The sequence below is a fragment of the Phoca vitulina genome, unplaced genomic scaffold, assembly GCF_004348235.1.
Source record: "Phoca vitulina isolate PV1807 unplaced genomic scaffold, GSC_HSeal_1.0 scaffold20, whole genome shotgun sequence".
Classification (NCBI taxonomy): domain Eukaryota; kingdom Metazoa; phylum Chordata; class Mammalia; order Carnivora; family Phocidae; genus Phoca; species Phoca vitulina.
In genome coordinates, this window is record NW_022589723.1 from 23290809 (window position 1) to 23317969 (window position 27161).

At 34.3% G+C, this 27161-nt stretch overlaps 1 protein-coding gene across 13 annotated transcripts in view; it reads right to left on the reverse strand.

The window, feature by feature from the left end:
* ZNF280D (zinc finger protein 280D) overlaps nt 1-27161 on the reverse strand; it is a 305658-nt gene that overhangs the window by 11593 nt on the left and 266904 nt on the right. For 12 of the 13 annotated variants that reach the window (XM_032417673.1, XM_032417674.1, XM_032417684.1 and 9 more), the window contains one exon: nt 15244-15289. In XM_032417673.1, coding sequence (XP_032273564.1) covers nt 15244-15289 — 46 coding nt within the window. Of the gene's footprint in view, nt 1-5413; nt 5447-15243; nt 15290-27161 lie in introns of those variants that run through there. The other variant, XM_032417685.1, reaches the window with a different exon arrangement.

Genomic DNA, 27161 nt, shown 5'->3' on the forward strand with positions numbered 1-27161 from the left:
CTGGATCGTATGTATTTTTTCTTTTGAGGAACTGCCATACTGTTTTCCACAGTGGCTATATCATTTTACATTCCCGTCAACAGCACACAAGGGTTCCTATTTCTCTACATACTCATCAACACTTTTTTTTTTTTTTTTTTTGACAGAGAGAGAGATGTATAGCGAGGGACAGAACACAAGCAGAGGGAGAGGGAGAAGGAGAGGGAGAAGCAGGCTCCCCAGAGCAGGGAGCCCGACGTGGGGCTTGATCCCATGACCCCGGGATCATGACCTTAGCTGAAGGCAGACTCTTAATGACTGAGCCACCCAGGCGCCCGTTTTTTGTTTTTGTTTTTTTAATAGTAGCATCCTAACAGGTATGAGGTGATATTTCATATTAGTTTTTATTTGCATTTCTCTAATAATTAGTGTTGTTGCATATCTTTTCATCTTAGTGGCTATTTATACATCTTCTTTGGAGAAAGTCTGTTCAAGTCCTTTACCCATTTTTTAATTGGGTTGTTTTTTGTCATTGAGTTTTAGGAATTCTCTAAATATTCTGGATATTAACCCCTTATCAGATATATGATTTACAAATATTTTCTTCCTTTTGTGGGTTACCTTTTTATTCTGTGGATAGTGTATCTGATGTACAAAATTTAAAAATTTTCATGAATCCAATTAGTCTTTTATTTCCTTACCTGTGCCTTTGGTGTGATAACCAAGAAATCATTGCCAAATCCAATGTCATGAAGCTTCTATCCTATTTTCTTCTAAGAATGTTATTGTTTTCAGTCTTACATTAAGGTCCTTGATCCAATTTGAGTTAATGTTTGTATATAGTGTTAGGTAAGGTTCCAACTTCATTCTTTTGCATGTGGATATCCAGTTTTCCCAGCACCATTTATTGAAAAAGACTGTCCTTTCCCCATTGATCTTAGCTACCTTGTCAAAAATAATTTCAGCCTATATTTGAGGCTTTATTTCTGGGCTCTTTATTCTATTCCACTGGTCTATATGTCTGTCTGTTTTTATGCCAATACCACACTGTTTTGATTTCTGTAGCTTTGCAGCAAGTTCTGAAATCAGTGTGAGTCCTCCAGTTTTGCTCTTCTTTTTCAGAATTGTTTTAGCTATTTGAGGTTCCTTTAGATTCTATATAAATTTTAGGATGTGATTTTCTATTTCTATAAAAGTTTTAAAAAATGCCTTTGGGATTTTTGTACAGATTGCAATAAATCTGTAGATTGCTTTTGGTGGTATGGACATTTTAACAATATTAAGTCCTCTAATCTGTGAACATAAGTTGTGTTTCCATTGATTTATATTTTCTTTCATTTCTTTCAGTAAGGTTTTATAATCTAATTTTACAAGTCTTTCATCCCCTTGGTTAATTCTTATTTCATTCTTTTTGATGCTATTGTCAAATGGAATTATTTTTGTAATTTCCTTTTCAGACTGTTCCTTGTGTATAGAAATGCAACTGATTTTTGTGTGTTGACTTTGTATTCTACTACTGTGCTGAATTCATTTATTAGTTCTAACAGGGTTTTTTTTTTTGGTGGACTCTTCTGGGTTTCTACATAAACAGGGTAATTTTACTTTCTTTTTTCCAATTTGGTTGCTTTTTGTTTCTTTTTCTTGACTAATTGCTATTTCCAGGTAGAGTTAAATCTAGCTCTACATGTCTGCCAAATCTAGTTGGCTTACTAAGTCTTCCAGTTCCTTACTTACATCTTCCAGTTCCTTACTTAACCCATTTTAAGTGGGTTATTAAAGACTCCAGCTGTTATTATAAAAGAGTCAATTCTTCAATTCTGTCAGTTTTTGCTTCATATATTTTGGTGATTTGTCATTAGTTACATAAATATTTATAATTGCTATATCTTCTTACTGTATTGAACCTTTTATTAATATATAATGTCCTTTTTTCTTGTAACCTTTTTTCATTTAGTCTATTTTGTCTGATATTAGTAAAGACACCCATGTTCTCTTTTGATTATTATTTGCATGGAGTATCTTTTTTATCCTTTTCATTTTAACTTGTGTCTTTATTTTATTTTATTTTTTTTTAAAGATTTTATTTACTTATTTGTCAGAGAGAGAAAGAGACAGCACAAACATGGGGAGCGGCAGGCAAAGGAAGAAACAAACTCCCCTCTGAGCAAGGAGTCCGATGCGGGACTTGATCCCAGGACCCTGGAATCATGACCTGAGCCGAAGGCAGACACTTAACCGACTGAGCTACCCAGAAGTCCCTAACTTGTGTCTTTAGAGCTCAAGTGAGTCTCCCATAGACTGCATGCAGTAGGATCCTGTGTTTTTATCCGTTTTGCCAACATCTGTCTTACAATTGGAGAGTTTAATCCATTTACATTTAAATTAATTACTGAAAAGGAGGGACTTATATCTGTCATTGTGTTTTTATATCCTTATAACTTTTTTGGTACTCATTTCTTCCACTACTGACTGTGTTTGTTTAGTTGATTGTGATGAAATGTTTAAATTCTTTTTTCATTTCCTTTGTGTATAGTTATTTTTTTGTGTGTGGTTACCATGGGAATTACATTTAACATTCCAAGGTTGTCACCCTCTAATTTGATTTTATACCAGTTTAAATTCAATAACAAAAACTCCGCTCCTTTACAGCTCCAACCCACCCCTTTTGGCTGTTGTTACAAAATTACATCTTTATAAACTGTGTACCCAGAAATAAACTAATAATTATTTTAAAGGCATTAGTTTCCTAAATCATGTAGAAAACAAGATTTGGAGTTAGAAATCAAAGTTATAGTAATGCTAGATTTTATACTAATATTTTTTCTTTTAATGAATTTCTCTCTTAATTCATGTAGAAAACAAAAAAATAGTTACATTGTTACAATAATACTAGCTTTTATAATTGTCCATGTACTTACCTTTATTGAGATATTTATTTTTCCATATATCTTTGAGTCACTGTGTACTGTCCTTTCATTTCACTATACAGGACTTCCTTGAGCATTTCTTGCAGGGCCGATCTAGTGGTCACAAACTCTCTTAGGTTTTATGTCAGAATATCTCACTTTTGAAGGATAGTTTGTTTTTTAATTTTTTAAAGATTTGTCAGAGAGAGAGAGTGAGCACAAGCAGGGGTAGCGGCAGGCAGAGGGAGAAGCAGACTCCCTGCTGAGTAAGGAGCCTGATGTGGGACTCGATCCCAGGACCCTGGGATCATGATCTGAGCCAAAGGCAGACGCTTAACCGACTGAGCCACCTAGGCGTCCCTTGAAGGATAGTTTTAACATATATAAAATTATTGAGTTTTTTCTTTTAGCCCTTTCAATATATTGGTCCACAGCCTTTTGGCTTCCAAAGTTTCTGATGAGAAACATGTTGATAATCTTATTGAGGATCCCCTGCATGTGATGATTTGCTTCCCTCTTGCTGCTCTCAAGATTCTTTGTCCTTTGAGAGTTTGATTATAATGTGTCTCAGAGTGGGTCTCTTTAATCATCTTACTTGGAATTCACTGTGCTTCTTGATGTTTACATTCATGTGTTTCATCAAATTTGGGAAGTTTTCAGTCATTATTTCTTTATGTCTTTGTCTCTGTCAAATATTCTCTGGGACGCCCTTAATATTGGTCTGCTTAATGATAGGCCCCAACTGCCTTGGGCTCTGTTCACTTTTCCGTTCCTCAGACTCAATGCTTTCCACTGTCGTGTCTTCCAAGTTTGCTGATTCTTTCTTCTGTCTGCTCAGATCTGCCTTTGAGTCCCCCTAATGAATTTTTCATTTTCAGTTAATATACTTCTCAGGATGTCTTTTTGTTTCTTTTCAGCTTTTCTCTCTTTAATATTTCCATTTTGTTAATATACTGTTTTCTTGACTTTCCCCACATATTCCTTTTGCTCATTGGGCATCTTTATGATAGATTTTTTTTAAATCTTTGTCTAGTATATCTGCCATTAGGTCTTTTTCAGGACCCAGTTTCTATTGAGTTTTTTCCTTTGAATGGGCCATACTTGCCTGTTTCTTTGTATGTCTTGTGATTTTTTGTTGTTGTTGTTGAACACTGGACATTTGAAACTAATAATGTAGTAACTTTGGAAATCAGATTATCCCCCTTCCCAGTGTCTGCTGTTTTTGTTATTGTTTTTGTTTCTTTTGATTGTTTTAGGCTGTCTCTGTTCCTGGGATCAACATGAGATATAAACCTCAGGTCTTCTCAGATCTATTCTGAGATTTCTCTGGGTAAGTACAACCACTTTCTAATTTAACCCATATATGTGATGGTCTCTGAATGTCCTAATCTTTAATGTCAGGCTCCTGAAAGGGGAAAAAGCAAAAAAATTAAGGGGAATCAAAGGGCACTGTACCTTTAAATCCCCTGGAAGTCACTTCAGTTATAAAGAGAGGGGCTTGCAACAATGAGGAGAGGTGTAACCTCAATGTGTGCCCACTTCTGTGGAATGTTGTGGTGAGAAGCATCAATTAGATACAACAGCACAGATTCTCAATATCTGGAGGCCAGTATCCTTTTTGGCATTCTGGTACCATAAGCTGTGTGCAAGCTGCTCCAGGAACATGTGCACAGCCGTCTGCCATGTGGCTGAGGGTAGGGGATGGGTAGCTGCTACTGTGCTGAATGCTTAAATTGACCGATATTAATTGCAACATACTGCCCAAGACTTCTCCTGTGGAAGTTGCAGGCATTCAACAGACTATAGAATTCCAAAATACAGGAATATTCCATTTTATTGCACATCACAGATACTGCATTTTATTTTACAAGTTGAAGATTTATGGCAACCTTGGTGCCATCCAAGCCTGGATGACAGCATATCTGTTTACTACATAGTTTACCGAATGTTTTGAGCCCACTGTTGTGACCTACTGCTCAGGAAAAAAAAAGATTCCTTTCAAAATATTACTGCTCATTGACAATGTACCTGGTCACCCAAGAGCTCTAATGGAGATGTACAATAAAGTTAACAATGTTTTCATGGCTGCTAACACAGTATCCATCCTACAGCCCTGGACCAAGGAGTAATTTCAACTTTGAAGTCTTATTATTTAAGAAATACATTTCATAAGATTATGGCTGCTTATACATAGTGATTCTTCTGATGGATCTGTGCAAAGTCAACTGAAAACCTTCTGGAAAGGATTCATCATTCTAGATGCCATTAAAACATCCATGATTCATGGGAAGAGTTCAAAATATCAACATGAATGGGAGTTTGGAAGAAGTTGATTCCAAGCCTGATGGATGACTGGGGGTTCAAGACTTCAGTGGAAGAAGAAGTAACTGCAGGTGTGGTGGAAATAGCAAGAGAACTAGAATTAGAAGTGGAGCCTGAAGATGTGACTGAATTGCTGCAATCTCATGATAAAACTAATGCTGGAGGAGTTGCTTCTTATGGATGAACAAAAAAGTGGTTTCTTGAGATGGAATCTATTCCTGGTGAAGATGCTGTAAAGACTGTTGAAATGACAACAAAAGATTCAGAATATTAAATAAACCTCATTGATAAAGCAGTGGCAACGTTTAAGAGGACTGACTCCAATTTTGAAAAAAGTTCTATTAATCAGCCAGTATCCATCAACATGGAAGCAAGACCCTTTACCAGCAAAAATATTATTACTTGCTAAAAGCTCTGATGATGGTTAGCATTTTTTGGCAACAGAGTAATTTTAATAAAGGTTATGTACATTGTTCTTTTAGATGCAATGTTATTGCATACTTAATAGACTATAGTACAGTGTCAACATAACTTTTATATGCACTGGGAAACCAAAAAATTCATTTGACTTGCTTTATTGCAGTATTTGCTTTGTTGCAGTGGTCTGGAACCAAACCTGCAATACCTGTGAGGTATGCCGGTAGTTACATCAGACAGATTCTGCCAGTACAACTGTTGTCTAGGTGGAAGACAGATTCCTGGTGCTTTCTACTCTGTCATTTCCCTAGAATCCCAGAATGTTTTTTTTTTTTTCCCTAAGCATCAGTTGAAAAAGTGAAAAGTAGGTGTATTGAACTCACAAAAGTAACTTAAGTTTAAACATTTCTTCCAAAACCAGAATTTATTATTTCACTTTACTGGCTTAAAGGTAAACATACACATCAATATTTTCAAATCTAGTTCTTTCCCTATCTTGTTTTCAAATAAGCAAATTGTCATGTTTACCAATTTCTCTTGACCAAGTGATGATTTTAAATAATTTAAAACTAACTTCAGCTTACTGAAACATCTTTTACAGGATGCTACTGTGGCTAGTATTGTTTTAATATTTTGATTAACATTTTGCTAATCAGTTTTAGAGGACCCAAATACAATTCTTAATTTAATATTATAATTTGTTGATACTGTGATAACCTATTTTACATGAAATTTCTATAGAACTTAACATGTTAGGATATTTAAGAACAGAGTCAGTGGCTGCTTTTTGTAAATCAATTTCATTTATAGAAAATAACTTTTTTTTGGCCTAAAAATTCAAAATCTGAAGACACTTGATTTAATTTTTCATATGTATATTTCAAATATGAAGTTAACACATTTATAATCTTAATGTCTATTCAATAAGCACTTTCCCTATAATTATCAATACTCTCATTCATTTTTTTTTGTCTAATTTTGAAATTCATGTGAATATTTACATCTCTTGCTCAAGTTTTATATTCACTGAACATATTTTAAAAATTACTTTCTTTCATTTGTTGTAAGCAAAGGGACAGGCCTTTTATTAAGCATACAGCTTTATTTATGGTCATTTTTCTGATTGTAGAGTTTTATTAACTTTTGCCACTTTGTTCAAAATATCATCCCATACAGATAATCTGTGTAAAAATCTAGTATGTTTGTACCAAGATGCTTTCAAGTTCAACATAATTTTGACATTTGATATTATATCTTTTCATATTTGATAAACATCTTTTCAATTTGTATGCAAAGTGTCTCAAGTGCATTTAATCTTGATGCCTATATCTGTATGTGATTTTAATTTGTTTTTAAAATAGGAATATTCCATCTCCTTGTTGAATTACCCCACTCCCAAAATATATATCCTTTCTACAATACTAAAAAAGATAATCATATTTGAATTCACAGATAAGGCATTTTTTTATATTAAATTATGATTATGAACTGAGCAAGGTACAAATTTGGCGTAATTATTTTTTGGGAAAAATATTGGCTTGTACACCTTTGTATACATCTGCCATATCTGTCCCATTATCATACTCCTGGGCAGGACAATTTTTATATAAATGTAATCTCTTTCTAACTTATTAATAATTTCATAAGCCAGACCATATCTACTTTTTCTTTAAAACAAAATCAGCTTTATTGAGATATAACTGTCCAGTTTTTTCTTTTGTTTCAATCAAGTCAAATAAAACTCTCCCCTTACAATATTATTCTTAATGTAAATATAACTAAGAATCAGACACATTTACTCATAATAGATTATATCTGGTTTACAAAGAGTAAGGAAATGTATTTTGCTTCTTTTATTCTCCACAGTGCTTCAGATTCAACATGATTTGCTAATAGAATATATATTTTTAAAAATTTTACTAGACAAAACACAGAATCCTTTTAATGATTAGTTATATGATTATAAGTTCCTATAAGTTCAAGTGAATTCAGAAACATTCCAACATTTGGACTCCCAATAGTTTCCTATGATCCTCTGAGAGAGAAATAATTTTCATATAAAACACACATTTAAAATCACTGATACTTATTTTATCACACTCTGTAAAGCATCATCTATTAAACTATCAGTTTGAATATACGTTTAAAAATACTTCCATTTTTAAAAAGCATCAAAATGAAATATGGAATTTTTGTGATCACAAATTCTTTTCAAATTTTTCCAATCTTTGAAAGCACTTTTTGAGTTACAAAAATTTAATTATTTTGTATTATTGCTAAAAAGCATGCATGAGAAACAAAAATAAGGATTCTCTGGTATAATAAATGAGCCAGTCACAATGAATCAACTCAAACTAGACCTTTTTTTTTTAAGACCCATCTTTTAAAATTGGCCCATCATGTAAAATAAATACCTAAAACTGCATCTTGTCCTTGGATAGGCCCGTGCTCTATTAAAAGCATTTTTATTATGTTAGAAATAGATGGCCACAATTAAGAATTAAATTTCAAAAGACATCTTTTGCTCATGCTTATATTCACTAGCTTCTGAGACTTCTAACATTTCATTTTCTTTATCTTTTCCCCACAATTCAGAGAGAAGTCTTTAACTCTGAATTTCATAGTAATTCTATTCTAATAGTGTCAATGTTAAAGACTTCATAATTTTCAGTAGCTGGAAAATTTTGTTTTTCCAGCCTAACTTATTACAGTGCCCTATAATTCTGATCAATTTTTGCATGTGTTTTTCATCTTCTGAACAATGTGCCACTTGACTTTTTAGATGCCATATTTAAAAAAAATTTTTTTTGGTATACATTTTCAGTATTTTTAATTAATACATACAAACATAATAAACATTTAACAATCAAATAGGTATAAACATTTGTATGAAAAATATAAAACAACAATGATTACAAACAACAGAAAATTACATACCAGGAGAATTAGATAAATGTTAAGACAGAGGAATTTGTCCCAAATCAAAGAATAAGATAAGGCCACAGCCAAAGATCTAGGTGAAACGGATATAAATAACATGCCTGATGGAGAATTTAAAGCAACAATCATTAGGATACTCACTGGGCCTGAGAAAAGAATAGAAGATATCAGGGAGACTCTTACCACACAGATAAAAGAGTTAAAAAAGAATCAATCAGAGATGAAGAATACAATAAATGAGATTGGAAACAGGCTTGATGCAAGGAACAGCAGGCTAGAAGAAGCAGAGGAATGAATTAGTGACAAAGAAGACAAAATAATGGAAAATAACGAAGCTGAACAAGAGAGAGAAAGAAGAATTACAGGACATGAGGGAACTCAATGACTCTATCAAACATAATAACATTTGTATTATAGGAGTCCCAAAAGAAGGAGAGAGAGAGAAAAGGGGGCAGAAAATTTATTTGAGGAAATAATAGCTGAAAACTTCCCTATTCCAGGGAAGGAAACAGACACCCACATCTAGGAAGCATAGAGAACTCCTATCAAAATCAACAAAAGCAGGCCAGTACCAAGACATATGGTAATTAAATTTGAAAAATATGGTGATAAATAAAAAATCTTAAAAGCAGCAAGACAAAAGAAGTTCTTAACTTACAAGGGAAGACCCACAAAGCTAGCTGGAGATTTCTCAACAAAAACTTGGCAAGACAGAAGGGAGTGACATGATATACTCAAAGTGCTGAATGCAAAAACTCTGCAGCCAACAATACTCTATCCAGCAAGGCTATCATTCAAAATAGAAAGACAGAGAAAGAGATTCCAAGACAAAAAAAGCTAAAGGAGATCGTGACCACTAATCCAGCCCTGCAAGACATACTAAAGGTGACTCTTTGAGTGGAAAGACTAAAAGTAACAAAGGCAACAAAGGATCAGAGAAAATCTCCAGAAACAGTGACAAAACAAGTAATCAATCCCACTTATAACTGCACCAAAAATAGTAACATATCTAGGGATAAACCTAACCAAAGAGGTAAAAAAATCTGTACTCTGAAAACTATAAAACTGCAATGAAAGAAATTGAAGATGACACAAAGAAATGGAAAGACATGCCATGCTCATGGATTAGAAAAACAAATATTTTTAAAAAGTCCATACTACCCAAAGCAATCTATGGATTTAATGTAATCCCTATCAAAATACTGATAGCATTTTTCAGAGAGCTAGAACAAATAATCCTAAAATTTGTATGGAACCACAAAAGACCCTGAACAGCCAAAGCTATCTTGAAAAAAAGAAGCAAAGCTGAAGGCATCATAATTCTGAACTTCAAGCTATATTACAAAGCTGCAGTTTTCAAAACAGTATGGTACTGGCACAAAAACAGTATGGAGAGATGAGTGCCATAGATCAATGGAAGAGAACAGAAAACCAAGAAATGAACCCACAACTATATGGTCAATTAATTTTCAACAAAGCAGGAAAGAATATCCACTGGAAAAAAGACAGTCTCTTCAACAAATGGTGTTGGGAAAGCTGGACAGCAAGATGCAGAAGAATGAAATTGGACCACATTGCATCATACACAAAAATAAATTCAAAATGGATGAAAGACCTAAATGTGAGATAGGAAACCATTAAAATCCTAGAGGAGAACACAGGCAGCAAGCCCTTTGACATTGGCCATAGCAACTTCTCTCTAGAGATGTCTCCTGAGGCAAGGGAAACAAAAGCAAAAATAAACTATTGGGACTTCATCAAAATAAAGAGCTTTTGCACAGCAAAGGAAACAATCAACAAAACTAAAAGGCAACCTATGGAATGGAAGAAGATATTTGCAAATGACATATCAGATAAAGGGTTAGTATCCAAAATCTATAAAGAACTTATCAAACTCAACACTCAAAAAATGAATAATCCAATTCAGAAAGGGGCAAAGGACATGAATAGACATTTCTCCAGGGAAGACATACAGATGGCCAGCAGACACATGAAAAGATACTCAACATCACTTATCATCAGGGAAATACAAATCAAAACCATTATGAGATATCACGTATGCCTATCAGAATGGCTAAAATCAACAACAAAAGAAACAACAGCTGTGGCAAGGATGTGGAAAAAGGGGAATCCTCTTGCACTATTGGTGGGAATGCAGACTTGTGCAGCCACTCTGGAGAACAGTATGGAGGTTCCTCGAAAAGGTAAAAGTAGAACTACCCTATGATCCAGCAACTGCATTATGAGGTATCTACCCAAAGAATACAAAATGCTAATTCAAAGGGATACATGTACCCTGATGTTTATAGCAGCATTATCTATAGTAGCCAAATAATGGAAACAGCCCCAATGGAGCTAGAGAGTATTATTCTAAGCAAAATAAGTCAGTCCAAGAAAGACAAATACCATATCATTTCACTCATATGTAGAATTTAGTCAACAAAAGAAATGACCAAAGGTGGGGGGGAAGAGAAGCAAAACAAGAAATAGATTCTTAATGAGAGAGAACAAATTGATGGTTACCAGAGTGGAGGTGGGTGGAGGGATGGGTAAAATAGGTGATGGGGATTAGGGAGTGCACTTGCTGTGATGAGCACCAGGTGTTCTTTGGACGTGTTGAATCACTATCTTGTACATCTGAAACTAATATTACATTGTATGTTAACTAACTGGAATTTAAATTAAAACTTAAAAAAAAAAAAAAGAAAGGCATCTGTACCTGACTCCTCTCTCTTAGTCCCTACCTATGTTATAATGAAATTCCACTATCCCTGAAATTGGAGGGGAAGATTCATGGTATATATTTAGTTAGGGAACAATAGCAATAGATTGTTGCAGTGTATAGAATACACATAGTAGCAGGGCAGAGGCTATGTTAGAAGCCACTAAATCATATGGATTCCAACTATAATCTAGTATATGAAAGGAATTAATTTTCAAAGAGAAAATGTAAAACTATAGAAATGAAAAAGAGTGATACCAGGAAAATATTATCTGGGCATGATAATATTGATTCCAATACAATGCATCTGATCAAGCTATCCATCCTATCAGAGGTATGCCTAAAATAAATACCTGCATCTATTCAAAGAACTATCTACATCACATATATTCTTTTTTTTTTTTTTTTAAAGATTTTATTTATTTGACACAGAGAGAGAGACACAGCGAGAGAGGGAACACAAGCAAGGGGAGTGGGAGAGGGAGAAGCAGGCTTCCTGCGGAGGAGGGAGCCCGATGAGGGGCTCGATCCCAGGATCCTGGGATCATGACCTGAGCCGAAGGCAGATGCTTAATGACTGAGCCACCCAGGCGCCTCACATATATTCTTGAAAGAAACACCTGGACCAAGATTATTCTATGTGGCCTCCCATTCCATATGTCTTCCTTTAACTCTACTTATGGCTTGCTAAATTTTTAGTGTAAGGTTTTTTTCTTTTACCAAAAACTAAACTTAAGAATGGTTTTTGTAAGAAAGGTGGTTTCATTTGACAAGGATGAAATAGGGCATTCAAAGGAAAGTAAGAGTTTGATGATTTATTCTAGTCAAGTATGAATGTATCAGAAAAGAATCAGTAGATGATGTGATGAAATTATGGATTCATAAATTTTCTTAATGTTCGTGCCTTTATGTATTTGGAAAGAAGAGAGGCGAACCCTATTGCCCCTAGGGCACAGGGACTAACCGTGACTAGGGGATGGAAGAAAAAATCCTACTCTCAAGACCCAAAACACAGAGCCAGCTTAAGAGTGAGGCTAAACCAGAAGAGAGAACATCACCCACTCCCCACCACCCACTTCCAGGCTAGCAAACACTAAATAACAAGCAACAACAGTACCAATGGAAGAAAGGCAAGAGTATATATAGAGAGAAAGACACACCTTCTAAAGCTCAGTCTCACAGGGAGAAATAAAGCTGAGTATGAAACAAGAACACTGAGGGAAAAATCCCCCAGCAACGTAACTCCCACCCTCAGCACAAAGAAATACTACAGGAATTGAACCTGGTAGTACATTAAGGGTAACCATAGCAACAATAAAGCCAAAACTCAGATCAACTCACTAGTAGGTGAAACAAAATCCCATAGTAATGACCTAACATAAGAAATGGTGTGCCCATTTTTAGATATAAATACTATTTATCTCAGTCCTACTTGTAATTTCTTGCTTTCAACCAAACATTATATAACAAAAAAGCAAGGGGGAAAATGGACTGTCAGGAGACAAAGCAATCAGCAGAATGAGACTCAGATATGACCCTACTACTGGAACTACCAGACAGAAAATTTTAAATTACTATTATTAATATGTTAAATGCTTTGGTGAAAAAAGGAGGACAACATGCATGACCAGAATGGTAATTTTAGCAGAGGGTCAGAAACTGTAAGAATCAATGCAAATGCTAGGAAAAAAAAAAACAACCACCACAAGGACAGGGATGAAAAATGAGCCCTTTAATGGGCTCATCAGCAGACCTGACACAAATGAAAAAAATGAATCAGTAAAATTGAAGATAGGTCAATAGAGAGAAATTACCCAAAATGAAACACTAAAAAAGTGTGTGGGGGGTAGGGTGGAGATTAAAACAGGGCATCTAAGAACAGGGGCTAACATCAAATGGTGTAGTATTTAGGAAATTGGAATCCCAGAAGTAGAAGATACAGGACAGCTCAGAGAACACCAATCAGGATAAATACCCCAAATAAACAAATAAACAAATAGATAAACATATAAGTAAACATATGAACAAACCAGACTTAGCTACATCTTGCTCAAACTGATGAGAACTATAGATATAATAAAATAAAGATAAAATCTTGAGGGCAACCAAAAAATTCGACACATTTTATATATATATATATATATATATATATATATATATATGAAACAAAGATCAAAATTACAGTAAGACATTTTGTCAGAAAATATGAAAACCAAGAGACAATAAAATGACTTCTTTAAACTGCTGAAAGAAAATAAAACTGTCAACCCAGAATTCTACACTCACCAAAAAATACCTTTCAATAATGAAAAATATATTTTTAAATGAAAAAGGCATAGAAGAATTAATTACCAGTAGATCTGCAACATAAAATATATCAAAGGAAGTTGTTTAGGCATAAGGAATGTGATACTAGACAGAAATGGAGAGCTAACAAGGAAATGAAGAGCACTGGACATGATAAAAACAAAGTTGAATATAAAATTATTTTTTAAAGTTTTTAACTGCTCTAAAAAATAACTATCTAAAGCAAAAACAGCAACTCTGTATTCTGTCTTTATAACCTATGTAAAAGTAAAACATATGACAACAATAGGAAAAAAGAACCCACAAACTATTAACATCAGGAATGAATGAGAGAATTATCACTCCAGACCCTAAGACATTAAAAGTTTAAGGGAAGAGTACAAACAAGTCTATATAGATAAATTCAATGTTAAAAACCACAAACTACCAAAACTTATTCAAGAATAATCACATAACTGGGGTGCCTGGGTGGCTCAGTCAGTTAAGTGTCTGCCTTTGGCTGGGGTCATGATGGGATTGAGCTGCACATCAAGTCCCAGGTAGGGCTCCCTGCTCAGCAGGGTGTCTGCTTTCCCTCTCCTTCTACCCCTTCCCCTCCCCCTGCTCGTGCTCTCACTCTTGCTCTCTCTCAAAGAAATAAATAAAATCTTAAAAAAAAAAAGAATCATATAACCAAAATATCCCATCTCTATTAAACTTATTTGTCATTGAAAACCTTTTAAACAAAAGAAAACTTTCTGTGGTGTAAAAGAAAGCTGCTTGGAAGAAGGTGGCTAAGTTCTGCCTAGGTTTCACTTATTCATTGTTCAATTTGGAAATGCTGTTCAAAAGATAAATCTGAACCTGCTTCACTTCAGTACACTCAGAAAGAGATATGGAATATTTTGTAATATTAAAAAAACTGACATCAAGAAAACATGTACTTGAACAAAACTATTTCTACATACATCCATTAGACTGCCCAGTAAATAACATTTATAGGATAACCCCAAGTGTTTTATTCAGAGTGCCTGTTTAAGACAGCTAAAACACATTTAATATATATTCAAAATACTCCTTTTTAAAAAACGATTCATTTATTTATTTATCTTAGAGAAAGCATGCAAGTGGGGGGAGGGGCAGAGGGAGAGACTCTCAAGCAGACTCCCTGTTGAGCGAGGAGCTCTACAAGGGGCTCAATCTCATGATCCATGAGATCATGACCTGAACAGAGAAATCAAGCATCAGATGCTTAACCAACGGAGCCACCCAGCGACCCCAGAATATTTCTATTTTAAGTATTAGTTAAACCTTTCTGACAGTCCCAGAAAATAAAATCATCTGGAAAGATTAATTTTCCAATGTGTCAACTGTTTGACATTTATTGATTTCAGGATTTTTAAATCATAAATTTATCTCCATTAACTCACTAGTTGAACTAAATAACAGGCAAGTGAAATATATGATGCTTTTGTAAAAACAAAAACACCTTAGAATTTTGCTTAGGGTTAGATATTTTTATATCTAATGACAACAAACAAATCTCAATTTTTTTCCCGATAACATGCCAATAATTGTTATTATACACAATGAATTGAAATGTTTAAAAAATTAAACCAGTAATACTTTCAAATATATAAGCCTTTAAGGTACAAGTAAAACAAAATTTACCTCAGACACAGGTTCTTGTTCCTTAGTGGGAGCTTCATTTTTTAATCTTGAAAACAAAATAATTATTGAATACTTTATTTTATATTTACAATGGAAAATATGAAACAGTTCTTTTCTGCATGCTTAAAATAATTAAAATGTAAATTTAAACTAATATAGATTTGTAAATGACCTTTAAAATATTTTAGGGAAAAGTAAAATGCACAAAAATAAACAGTAGATTCAATAAATGTGCTAAAGAAATCAATACAGGCATGTATTTCCTTCTTTTCTGAAAATAAGAGCACTTAAAAATTTTTCTCTATGTTAAATACAATTATAAATAAAAGACATACATTAGTAAACCGTTTCAAAAAAAGAATTACTTTTTAAAAATAAAAGCAGGTTATATGCTTCATATATATAATATGCAGAAGTATTTACTATTATAGGGCTTAAAAAGTGAGAGAAGAGAAATTTTATCTGTTGTGAAATTCAATATAATGCTATTTCAATATTTATTACAATTAAGGTAGCAAAATCAAAGAAATAATTTATAATTCTGAAGGATACAGTCTCTTAAGAGCATAGCTACCATAAGCATAGCTCAAATATTAACTACAATTTTTTTAAACTTGGTTTCTGAAAATAGAAAAATTGTAACATTACATTAAGAAAGGCATATGCCATCTTTAAAATAATTTCATATAAAAGCTAGCTTTTATATCTTTTAGATCTTTTAGAAACTGCTGATAACTAAATATTATTTACTGACATTATATATTAAACTCAATTTTAAACTACGTTAAGTACCTACCTGATTTGAAATGCCATTAATAGTTAAGTGATTCATTACTTTATGAAGGCTTAGAGCTATACTTAAAGATTAATATATTTAATATAAGCAACAACTATACTGACTTAAATTTCACGCACAAAAATGAAGACATATAGGATAGAAACGTCAATTATCCTAAAAGCTACTCTCATGGTTAGTCAAAATATGGAGTTGGCAATCTTCTTTATCCATTCTCCTAGGGAACACTAAAAATTTGGTCTATAAGAGCTAATGCTTTACTAGATATTAATAATAATTTGTGTAAAATTACTTATCTATATTTTAGTGATTACATGAAATTGCAAAAGATTTAAAATAGAGTGTGTCATTTTTTGTTCTTTTATTATATTGGTAGTGTATTACAATAATTTACAACTAACTTACTAAACAAATTTAAATGAATAAAACTTGCAGAAATATTGACAAAATGCATAAATGTCAATCATTTTGGAGGTTAAAGATTTGGTAATTCTTTTAAATGTTTAATTGTGAACAATATTCATAAAGATGAAACTTCACGTTAGTCTTTAATGATTTATACAGGAAAATGATAGTCTTAAGAATAACATGTATAAAGTTGTATGAAAACATGAAAAATTAGTGTGAAGAAACAAAAAGATATTGGATTAATGAAGTTTTGAAATAAATTTGTATATTACAACTGATTTTTATTTCTAAGCAGTTAATAATTTTAAACTCAATTTGAAGAACTGAAACAAACTGATTAAAAGGAAGTTTAAAAACATTTTATAAAAGAATTTCCCTCTCAGTTACTGTTCAAAATATTATCAAAGATCAACCTTACATTCTTAGAAAAGAAACATTACCATGCTAATCATTTTCACATATGGCTGTTCTAATAAACTGATTTTATGCAACAATTAAAATGAAAACTATTAAGCATGTGTTACTATTACTGCTGATATTTCAATTGGAGAAACTATGTCCTCTTACTATCTCTGCAAGAGAGCTTAGTGACAGTTTTTTATTACTCTTCATCTTACTAAGAAACTGGTGGATGAGAACAAAATAAGTTATTGAAATAATTAGCACTAAGAGGCCTATGATCCCAATCTTATTTTGGGGCTTTAACCATACTCGTATTCTGTTTATGGAACAGAATTATAATAACCAGTGAAATATTTAAGGAAACAAATATTTTAAAAATTCAAAAAGTACACTATAGAAAATTCCACTGAGAAAAAAATTCACTGAGTTAATTCATCATTAAAATGTACACTACATTTTTGTAACTAGAAAAGCATAATTTAAGATTAACAAATTAAAACAAAAAGATGAACAAATTTTAACACAACTACCAACACATCATTAACACTAATTGGAAAAAAAAAGTGTTCTTACCTGTAATTCTTATTCATTAAAGATACCTGCTGAAATAGTCATCATTTGAGATATTCAATTGCTTGGTAGAAGACAGTGAAATTTGCTAAGCTCAAAGTTCTGAGCTAAAGACCTGCTATTAGATAATTACACTTTTCACCTGTAAATGTTGCAATAATTTTTAATAGAAAAATGTAGTACAACATTTAAAACAAACACTAAAAGTTCAGTGTAAAGAAAACAGAAAGATTGGTGATCAATTTCAAAATGACTACAGATCAAGATTGCAAATAAATTACTTTTCTTCTGTATATGAACCTGCTGAAACATCTTTCTGATAAAGGATAATCCTTTCCCTCTAAAGTTTAAAATAAATGTCCCTTCTTGCATTTTTCTGCAGGTCACATAACTAATCCAAGGCTACATGTAAAATAAATATTCTGGGTTAATTACATTAGTCTGTTCTTTTGAGGTTTCATTCATACTATATACATACCATGGGGTAAAGGGAAAAGCTATAAAGGGAAAATCATTCAGATTCGTTTTAGCCAGGCCATATTCTTTCCTTTTAACAACAATTTAAAAGCCCAAAATTTCAACGTTGATTTTTTTTTTGTAATCTTCAATTTAAGATATTTGTAAGCATACTAAAAAAGATGAAAAGAAGTTGTATAAGCCAGTAGGAAAGCCAATCAGTTCTTAACATCTTCCACTTAGATATTCAAGATTAAATTTGATAGTAATCATGAGACTAATAAATTACAGTAAAACATCTAGTGTACCATTTCTGATCATCTGTTCTGAGAGGAGTTAATAGATACGTGGAAAGGGTAACTGAGCTAAACATTTACTGGGTTGCACATACATCAGGTACTGTGCTAAGAGTTCTAGTCCAAAGTTAAGACACAGTCCCTCCTATCAAGGAGTTCATCATCAAGGAAACATATTGAAGCAAATGTTTATGGAATTGTGAAAAGTGTTAAAAAAAAAAAAGACATCTACATGATGGAATGGCTGTACAAAAGACTGAGCCACTACAAAAGGGAAAGACGCAAGGAAGCAGTGAAGATACTACAGTAAACTTGGTTTTGCAGCAAGAACAGGAGTTGGCAAAGCAGGGGAAGGAGAGTCAAGGCAGAGCAAAAGCAAAGAATTATGAAACAAGACAACAAATGAGAACCTGAGTGGTCTAATATGACTGTAATGTAGGGAACAAAGGAGAGTAGTCAAAAATGCTATTGAGGAGATAGCAAGGGCAACTTCAGGAAAGATACTGATTGCCAGGATATAGTGCTTATGCTAAGAACTTTATTCTAAGGCTAACAGGAAAGTATGATTATGTGCATCTGAAAGAGAAAGGGGAGTATTAGAAGAGGATAAGCTCCACACAGGAAGCCCAGAGAAGAGAGAGTTTTTTAAAAAAATTTTTATTGTTATGTTAATCACCATACATTACATCATTAGTTTTTGATGTAGTGTTCCATGATTCATTGTTTGTGCATAACACCCAGTGCTCCATGCAGAACGTGCCCTCTTTAATACCCATCACCAGGCTAACCCATCCTCCCACCCCCCCTTCCCTCCAGAACCCTCAGTTTGTTTTTCAGAGTCCATCGTCTCATGGTTCGTCTCCCCCTCCGATTTCCCCCCCCCTTCATTCTTCCCCTCCTGCTATCTTTTTTTTTTTCTTAACATATATTGCATTATTTGTTTCAGAGGTACAGATCTGTGATTCAACAGTCTTGCACAATTCACAACGCTCACCATAGCACAGAGAAGAGATAGTTAATGACTATCTCAAGTAAAGCAGAAGCAGTGTCAGTGGGGAAGAGGAAGGTTTAGGGAGATGATAAACAAGGTAAACCAACAGAATATAAGTACCAACTGGACAAAGAACATTCAATAGAAATATTTACCACTCAGTCTTGTTATTCTCATCTTTAAGGAAAAATCCCAACCATTACTTCTGAACAGATAACCCCAGAGTCATCATCTGGAGCTTTACTCCTCCATTTTTATTACTACTGATTTCAATCAGTCAGCAATTCAATTCAGAAATATCACAGTAATATACTGTGATTCTAATATAGAATTAGACTTGAGTCCTAAGAGATCGTCCAACTGCCCCCATCTTGTAGACGAGAAAAATCTGAGGCCTAAAAATGCTAAAGTAATACATCTATTAAGCAGCAGAACCAGGATTAAAAGTGATGGCTCTATTTCAAATTTCCACTGCACTGCTTCACAGCCAATTCCTTTCCTGTGAATCAGGCTCCCTCATAATCATGCCAGGAAAAGTGAAAAAGCTTAACTGATCTCTCTGCCTCTGGATATTTTCCACTCTCAAACATGCTGAGTATCACTGCCAAATTAATCTTACTAATAGACCAATCCATGCCATTGTTTGCTGAAAATGTCCTATTGCCCATACATCATAGAGCTATTGTTCTAAGTTTGGAAAGCTAGATTCTGGTCCCAATGCTACAGGTGTGTCAGTTGCTGCCTACCCTCCTGTGAAAACACACTGAAGCTCAGTCCCATCTAGTTCCTCAGCCAATCATAACAAGGCAGGAAGTACATTAGTAAGCACAAGTACAACCAGGAAACAATACAGTACAGTTTGTATTAGTTTACTCTCTGACAACAGATGGCTATAATTGAAATTGAGGCTCCCGACCTGAAAGCTATGTAATCATGAGCAAATTACTTATCTGTACCTCAGTTGACTTAATATCCATAATTTGGGACAATAACAGCGTGTATCTCATTAGTCTGTGAGAATTAAATGAATGAATAAATACAAAACAGAAGAGTGTCTGGCAAATTACATGTGCTCAATAAATGTTAGTTGTTATTACTGACATGGGTAGAGTTGGGAATCAACGTTACCGTCCAGAATACTTGAGAGTGTACCACACAAGCTCTTAAGCCTATTACAACTTAAATATCGTCCATATTTTGAGATCTTCCTGCAATACTTCCCCCAACACCCAAACACAATCCATTAGACATTAATTTTGATCGCTGGTCCACTCCTGTTAGGACCAGCCCTATTTGCTCTCATACAAAATTACCCATTTCTGAACGCCTAGGTATGATCTAAAGTTAGGCAAGATGGGTAAAAAAATCATTCTAGATAGACAGAAGAACTAATTAGAGACAAGGAATCAAGAGAAACAAAATATTTGTGTGTGAAAATGTGAAGCAGAAAAAAATAAGACCATCAGTGGAGGCAGAAGATTTTGATGCCAGACTAGGGCTCTATTTTGTTATTTTATTGGCAATGTTGAATTAGCCCTGGATATTTAATTTATAACATACAAGCAATTACTATAAGGACCAGAAGACTGAAAAAATGGTAGTAACCTTAGAATCCCTGTCAGAAGTTGGTACGGTGTGCCCTAAATGAAGGACTACACTGAAGTTTCATTTGTCTTTCCATTTCACTGTCTCCCATCATTCTCTGCTTAACAGATATCAAAGAGAGAAGTCCAAACTGCCAGAAACCACCATATTTTGACACACAGCTCCTACCTACTGTCTTGCAATATATACCAGGGACAAATATGTTGTATCCACTTTGAAAAGGAAAAACTATTTTAGAATTGCTCAAGATCTGGTTTGATTAATGTCTGTGGTAGGATGAGAGAAATCCAAGGGCAGGATCTCTCATTATCTCCAATCCCAGTTACATTTCAAAAGTTTAGAAAAGGGAACCACAAAAGACCCTGAATGAAGAGCCAAAGCTATCTTGAGAAAGAACAAAGCTGGAGGTAATCACAATTCCAGACTGCAAGATATATTACAAAGCTCTAGTAACCAAAATGCTATTGGTATTGGCACAAAAAGAGACACATAAATCAATGGATCAGAAAATTCAGCCTAGAAATAAACCCATGCTTATAAGGACAATTAATCTATGACAGAGGAGACAAGAATATACAATGGGGAAAAGACAGTCTCTTCAATAAACAGTGCTGGGAAAACTGGACAGCTACATGCAAAAGAATGAAACTGGACGACTTTCTTACACTATACAGAAAAATAAATTCAAAATGGATTAAAGACCTAACTGTGAAGGAAAAATAAAATAAGATGAAAAGTGAGAGGGAGGCAAACCATAAGAGATGCTGAAACTCAAGGAAACAAACTGAGGCGTGATGGGCATTAAGGAGGGCACTTGATGTAATGAGCACTAGGTATATGCAACTGATGAATCACTAAATTCTACCTATTAAATTAAAAAAAAAAAAAGACCTGTGAGATCCCAAACCATATAAAACCCTTAAAAGAACACAAGCAGTAATTTCTCTGACATTGGCTGTTGCAATATTTTTCTGGATAGGTCTCCTTTGGCAAGGGAAACAAAAGCAAAAATAAACAATTGGGGCTCTATTAAAATAAAAAGCGAAGTGAAGGAAACTACCAACAATAACAAAAAAGGCAACCTACTCAATCGGAGAAAATATTTACAAATGATGTATCTGGCAAAAGGTTAATATTCAAAATATATAAATAACTTACACAACTCAACACAAACAAAATAATCCAATTAAAAAATGGGCAAAGGACCTGAACAGACATTTTTCCAAAGCCGACATACAGATGGCAGTCACATAAAAAGATGTTCAATATCACTCCTCATCAGGGCAATGCAAACCAAAACCACAATGAGATATCACCTTAACACCTGTCATAATGGCTAAAACCAAAAAGAGAAGAAAGAATAAGTATTGATGTGCAGGAAAAAAGGGACCCTTGTGCACTGTTGGTGGGAATATAAATTGGTACAGTCACTGTGGAAAACAGTATGGAGGTTCCTCAAAATACTAAAATGAGAATTACCACATGATCCAATAATTTCACTACTGGCTATTTACCCAAACAAAAACATTATTTGAAAAGATGTATGTATCCCTATGTTCATTGGGCATAATTTACAACAGCCAAGATATGGAAGCAAACCAAGTATCCACCAATATAGAATGGATAATGAAGAAGTTTTACATATATATATATATAAACTTTTTTTAAAATAAATTTTATATATATATATATAAAACTTGTACATATATACATACATATATAAACAACAGAATACTACACAGCCATAAAGAAGGATGAAATTTTGCCATCTGTGACAACATGGATGGACCTAAAAGGCATTATGCTAAGTGAAGTAAGTCAGAGAAAGACAAATACTGTATGATTTCACTCATATGTGGAATCTAAAAAACAAATGAACAAACCAGCAAAAAGCAGAATCAGACCTATACAGAGAACAAACTAACAGTTGCCAGAGGGGTATGGGATGGGGAATGGGCAAAATGGGTGAAGGGGAGTGAAGATCCAGGCTTCCAGTTATGGAAGGAATAAGTCATGGTAATAAAAGGCACAGCACGGAGAATGCAGCCAATGATACAGCAGCAGTGCTGTCTGGTGACAGCTGGAAGCTGCAGCGGTGGTGAGCACAGCGTAACATGCAGAGAAGTTGAATCACCACATGTTGTACACCTGAAACTAATGCAACATTGTGTGTCAACTATACCCAAATAAGATTTTTTTTAGTTTAGAGAAGGAAACAAGCCCCAAATAAATTCTGTGAATCTCACAGATGTTTTCTTTTTTTCCTGTTAAATCAAATATATGAAATGAAGACATTGACCATTTTGAATACTTAAGACTCTCCAACTTAGATTATGTCCAGAATGAATAATTCCTTCAAATAATTTCAGAATTTCACAGGGAAATAATGGAATGACTTCTGACATATTCTTCAATGATCATAGTATTCAATGGAAGTAAACATTATTTATTTATTTATTAATTTTTTTAAGATTTTATTTATTTGACAGAGCTCTCTCTGACACAGCGAGAGAGGGAACACAAGCAGCGGGAGTGGGAGAAGGAGAAGCAGGCTTCCCGCGGAGCAAGGAGCCCGATGTGGGGCTCGATCCCAGGACCCTGGGATCATGACCTGAGCCGAAGGCAGACGCTTAACGACTGAGCCACCCAGGCGCCCCGGAAGTAAACATTTTTAAAGAGAAATAGTATTCTTAAACATAAAACGTATTAAAAAGGTTGCCATTCTACTTCTGAAAGAGGTTACTTACTCCTTGCATTTATGAAAGATAATTAATGACTTACTGGTATAGTTTAGAGTGGTATAATAGTGATATTTCTCTTAGGGAACAAGTCCAGATTCTCTACTGGTATAGCATTTCACAAAAATCACATAATGTAATATATACATGGTATTAGTGGTTTAACTCATTGTGAAATCAGTGTACTGTGTGGCCCTGTGAAGATGTGGATTCAGTGTCTACAATTCTGACTGCCTTATTCTGTAATTACTCTGATGACATGAACCATGTCTTACTCATATTTCCATTTCCAGCACTTGATACAGAGTCTTGCACACAAAGGGCAAGGAATCAATGTTCCGGGTCAAGGGATATATGGAAGGGTTATTTACATTATACTATTCAAGAGCCATGCAGTTACAACTGGTGCTAAGTATAAAACTCAGTAGCCATTCTGAAATAAGACAGAAGAACTCATTTTCAAGGAAAGTCAGTTTTGTTTCCATTTCTTCCTAGTACTCTTTAAATTAAGGGTATTTAACAAAATATAACAAACATTTTTATTTGTAAAATATTCTACATTTTTAAAATCTTCTAAACAATAGTGTAAAGATTATCAGAGAGCGCATGCATGCATGCAAGTAAGTGGGGAAGAGGCAGAGGGAGAGAAGGAATCTTAAGCAGGCTCCATGCCCAGTGCGGAGCCTGACATGGAGCTCGATCTCACGACCCTGAGACCATCACCTGAGCCGAAATCAAGAGTCAGAAGCTTAACTGACAGCCACCCAGGTGTCCCAAGATTATTTTTAATTTCATTTCACAAATGAAGAAACTGAAGTAATTTGAACATAAAGTTAGTAAGAGAGAGGAGTCTTGAACTGATATTTTGACTTCAGGCAGTGCCCTTCCATTGTACTTTGCTTAGAGCAAACTTGGAGCTAAGTGAGAGAACTAGATCAACTTTTAAAATCACTTCAAATTGTGGCTTTGGGGACATTTGATTCAATCAATAAAAGAGACAACTGGTTTAGTAGCCCAGTTTTCCAAGTTTGAGACTTTATGGATTTACCATGGACTCATACTTTCAAGATATGTTAGAGGGAAATATCTTTCTAACCTGAACTTTCTGTCAAGAAAATTAACCTTGCATAGGGACAGATGGAACATACCACAACATCATAAAGGCCATATATGAAAGACCCACAGCTAATATCATCCTCAATGGGGAAAAACTGAAAGCCTTTCCCTTACAGACAGGAACAAGACAAGAATGTCCACTTTCACCATTACTGTTTAACATAGTACCGGAAGTCTCAGCCTCAACAATCAGGCAAAAAGAAATAGAAGGCATCCAAATTGGCAAGGAAGAAATCAAAATTTCACTATTTGTAGACAACATGATACTCAATATAGAAAACCTGAAAGACTCCACCAAAAAATTGCTAGAACTTGATTCAATACATGAATTCAGCAAAGTCTCAGGATATAAAATCACCGTACAAAAATGCTGCATTTCTATACACCAATAACAAAGCAGAAAAAGAAATTGCATTTGCAATTGCACCAAAAACAATAAGATACCTAGGAATAAACCTAACTAAAGAGGTAAAAGATCTGTACTCAGAAAACTATAAAACACTGATGAAAGAAGTTGAAGAGGACACAAAGAAATGGAAAAACCTTCCATGCTCATGAATTGGAAAAACAAACATTGTTACAATGTCTATACTATCCAAAGCAATCCATACCTTTAATGCAATTCCTATCAAAATACTGATAGCAATTTTCAGAGAGCTAGAACAATCCTAAAATTTGTATGGAACCACAAAAGACCCCGAACAGCTAAACCAATCTTGAAAAAGAAAACCAAAGCTGGCGGTATCACAATTCCAGATTTCAAGCTATATTACAAAGAAAGCTGTAGTCATCAAGACAGTATGGTACTGGCACAAAAACAGACAGATCAATGGAACAGAAGAGAAAACTCAGAAATGGATCCACAGCTATATGGTCAATTCATCTCCAACAAAGCAGGGAAGAATATCCACTGGAAAAAAGTTTCTTCAACAAATGGTGTTGGGAAAACTGGCAGCAACATGCAGAAGAATGAAACCGGACCACTTTGTTACACCATACACAAAAATAAATTCAAAATGGATGAAAGACCTACATGTGAGACAGAAAACCATAAAAATCCTAGAGAACACAGGCAGCAACCTCTTTGACCCCGGCTGTAGCAACTTACTAGACATGTCGCCAGAGGCAAGCAAAAATGAACTATTGGGACTTCCCCAAAATAAAAAACTTTCTGCACAGTGAAGGAAACAACAAAACTAAAAGTCAGCCTATAAAATGGGTGAAGATATTTGTAAATGACATATCTGATAAAAGGTTAGTATCCAAAATCTATAAGGAACTTATCAAACTCAACACCCATATAAGCAAATAATCCAATTAAGAAATGAGCCGAAGGCATGAACAGACGTTTTTCCAAAGAAGACATCCAGATGGCCAAAAGACACACGAAAAGATGCTCAACATCATTCATCATCAGGGAAGTATAAATCAAAACCAAGATGAGCTATCACCTCACACCTGTCAGAATGGCTAAAGTTAACAACACAAGAAACAATAGGTGTTGGCGAGAATGTAGAGAAAGGGGAACCCTTTTACACTGTTGGTGGGAATGCAAGCTGGTACAGCCACTCTGGAGAACAGTATGGAGGTTCCCCAAAAAGTTAAAAATAGAACTACCCTACCATCCAGCAATTGTACTCCCAGGTATTTACCCAGAGGATACAAAAATACAGATTTGAAGGGCACATGCACCCTAATGTTTATAGCAGCATTATCAATAATAGTCAAATTATGAAGAGAGCCCAAATGTCCATCAGCTGATGAATGGATAAAGAAGATGGACATACATACAATGGAATATTGCTCAGCCATCAAAAAGAATATAATCTTGCCATTTGCAATGATGTGGATGGAGCTAGAGTGTATTATGCTAAGTGAATGAGTCAGGCAAAGACAAATACCATATGAATTCACTCATATGTGGAATGTAAGAAAGAAATCAAGTGAACAAATGGGAAGGGAGGAAAAGAGAGAGGGAAACAAACCATAAGAGACTCTTAACAGTAGAGAACAGAGGGTTAATGAAGGGAGGTGGGGGGGGATGGGCGAGATGGGTGATGGATATTAAAGAGGGCACTTGTGATGAGCACTGGGTGTTGCATGTAAGTGATGAATCACACAATTCTACTCCTGAAACCAATATTGCACTGTATGTGAACTAAAATTTAAATAAATTTTTTTAAAAAGAAAAAGGGAAAGAAAATTAACCTTGCAAAACCTAAAATTTTACTTCTATTCTATGTTACAATTAATATACCCAGATAGATGTACTGGAGAAGATAGAGGAAGAAAAAAATAGAAATAAGGGTGAAACAAATAGGAAAGTACAATTCCATGATTGAATTATGATCTAACATCTGAGAAAAGCAAATTTTTAAATCATTTCAAAGGTCTACAAAAGGAACAGCCACTTTACTACTGCTAACTGGCACCATTACACATTTCCACAAGCCTCGTAATATTGACTAAGTAGCCAGGAAATGAATGCCTGGCAATAATTTTAAAAGTTTTCTTTAAAAAGGGGATTCTACAAGCTCAAA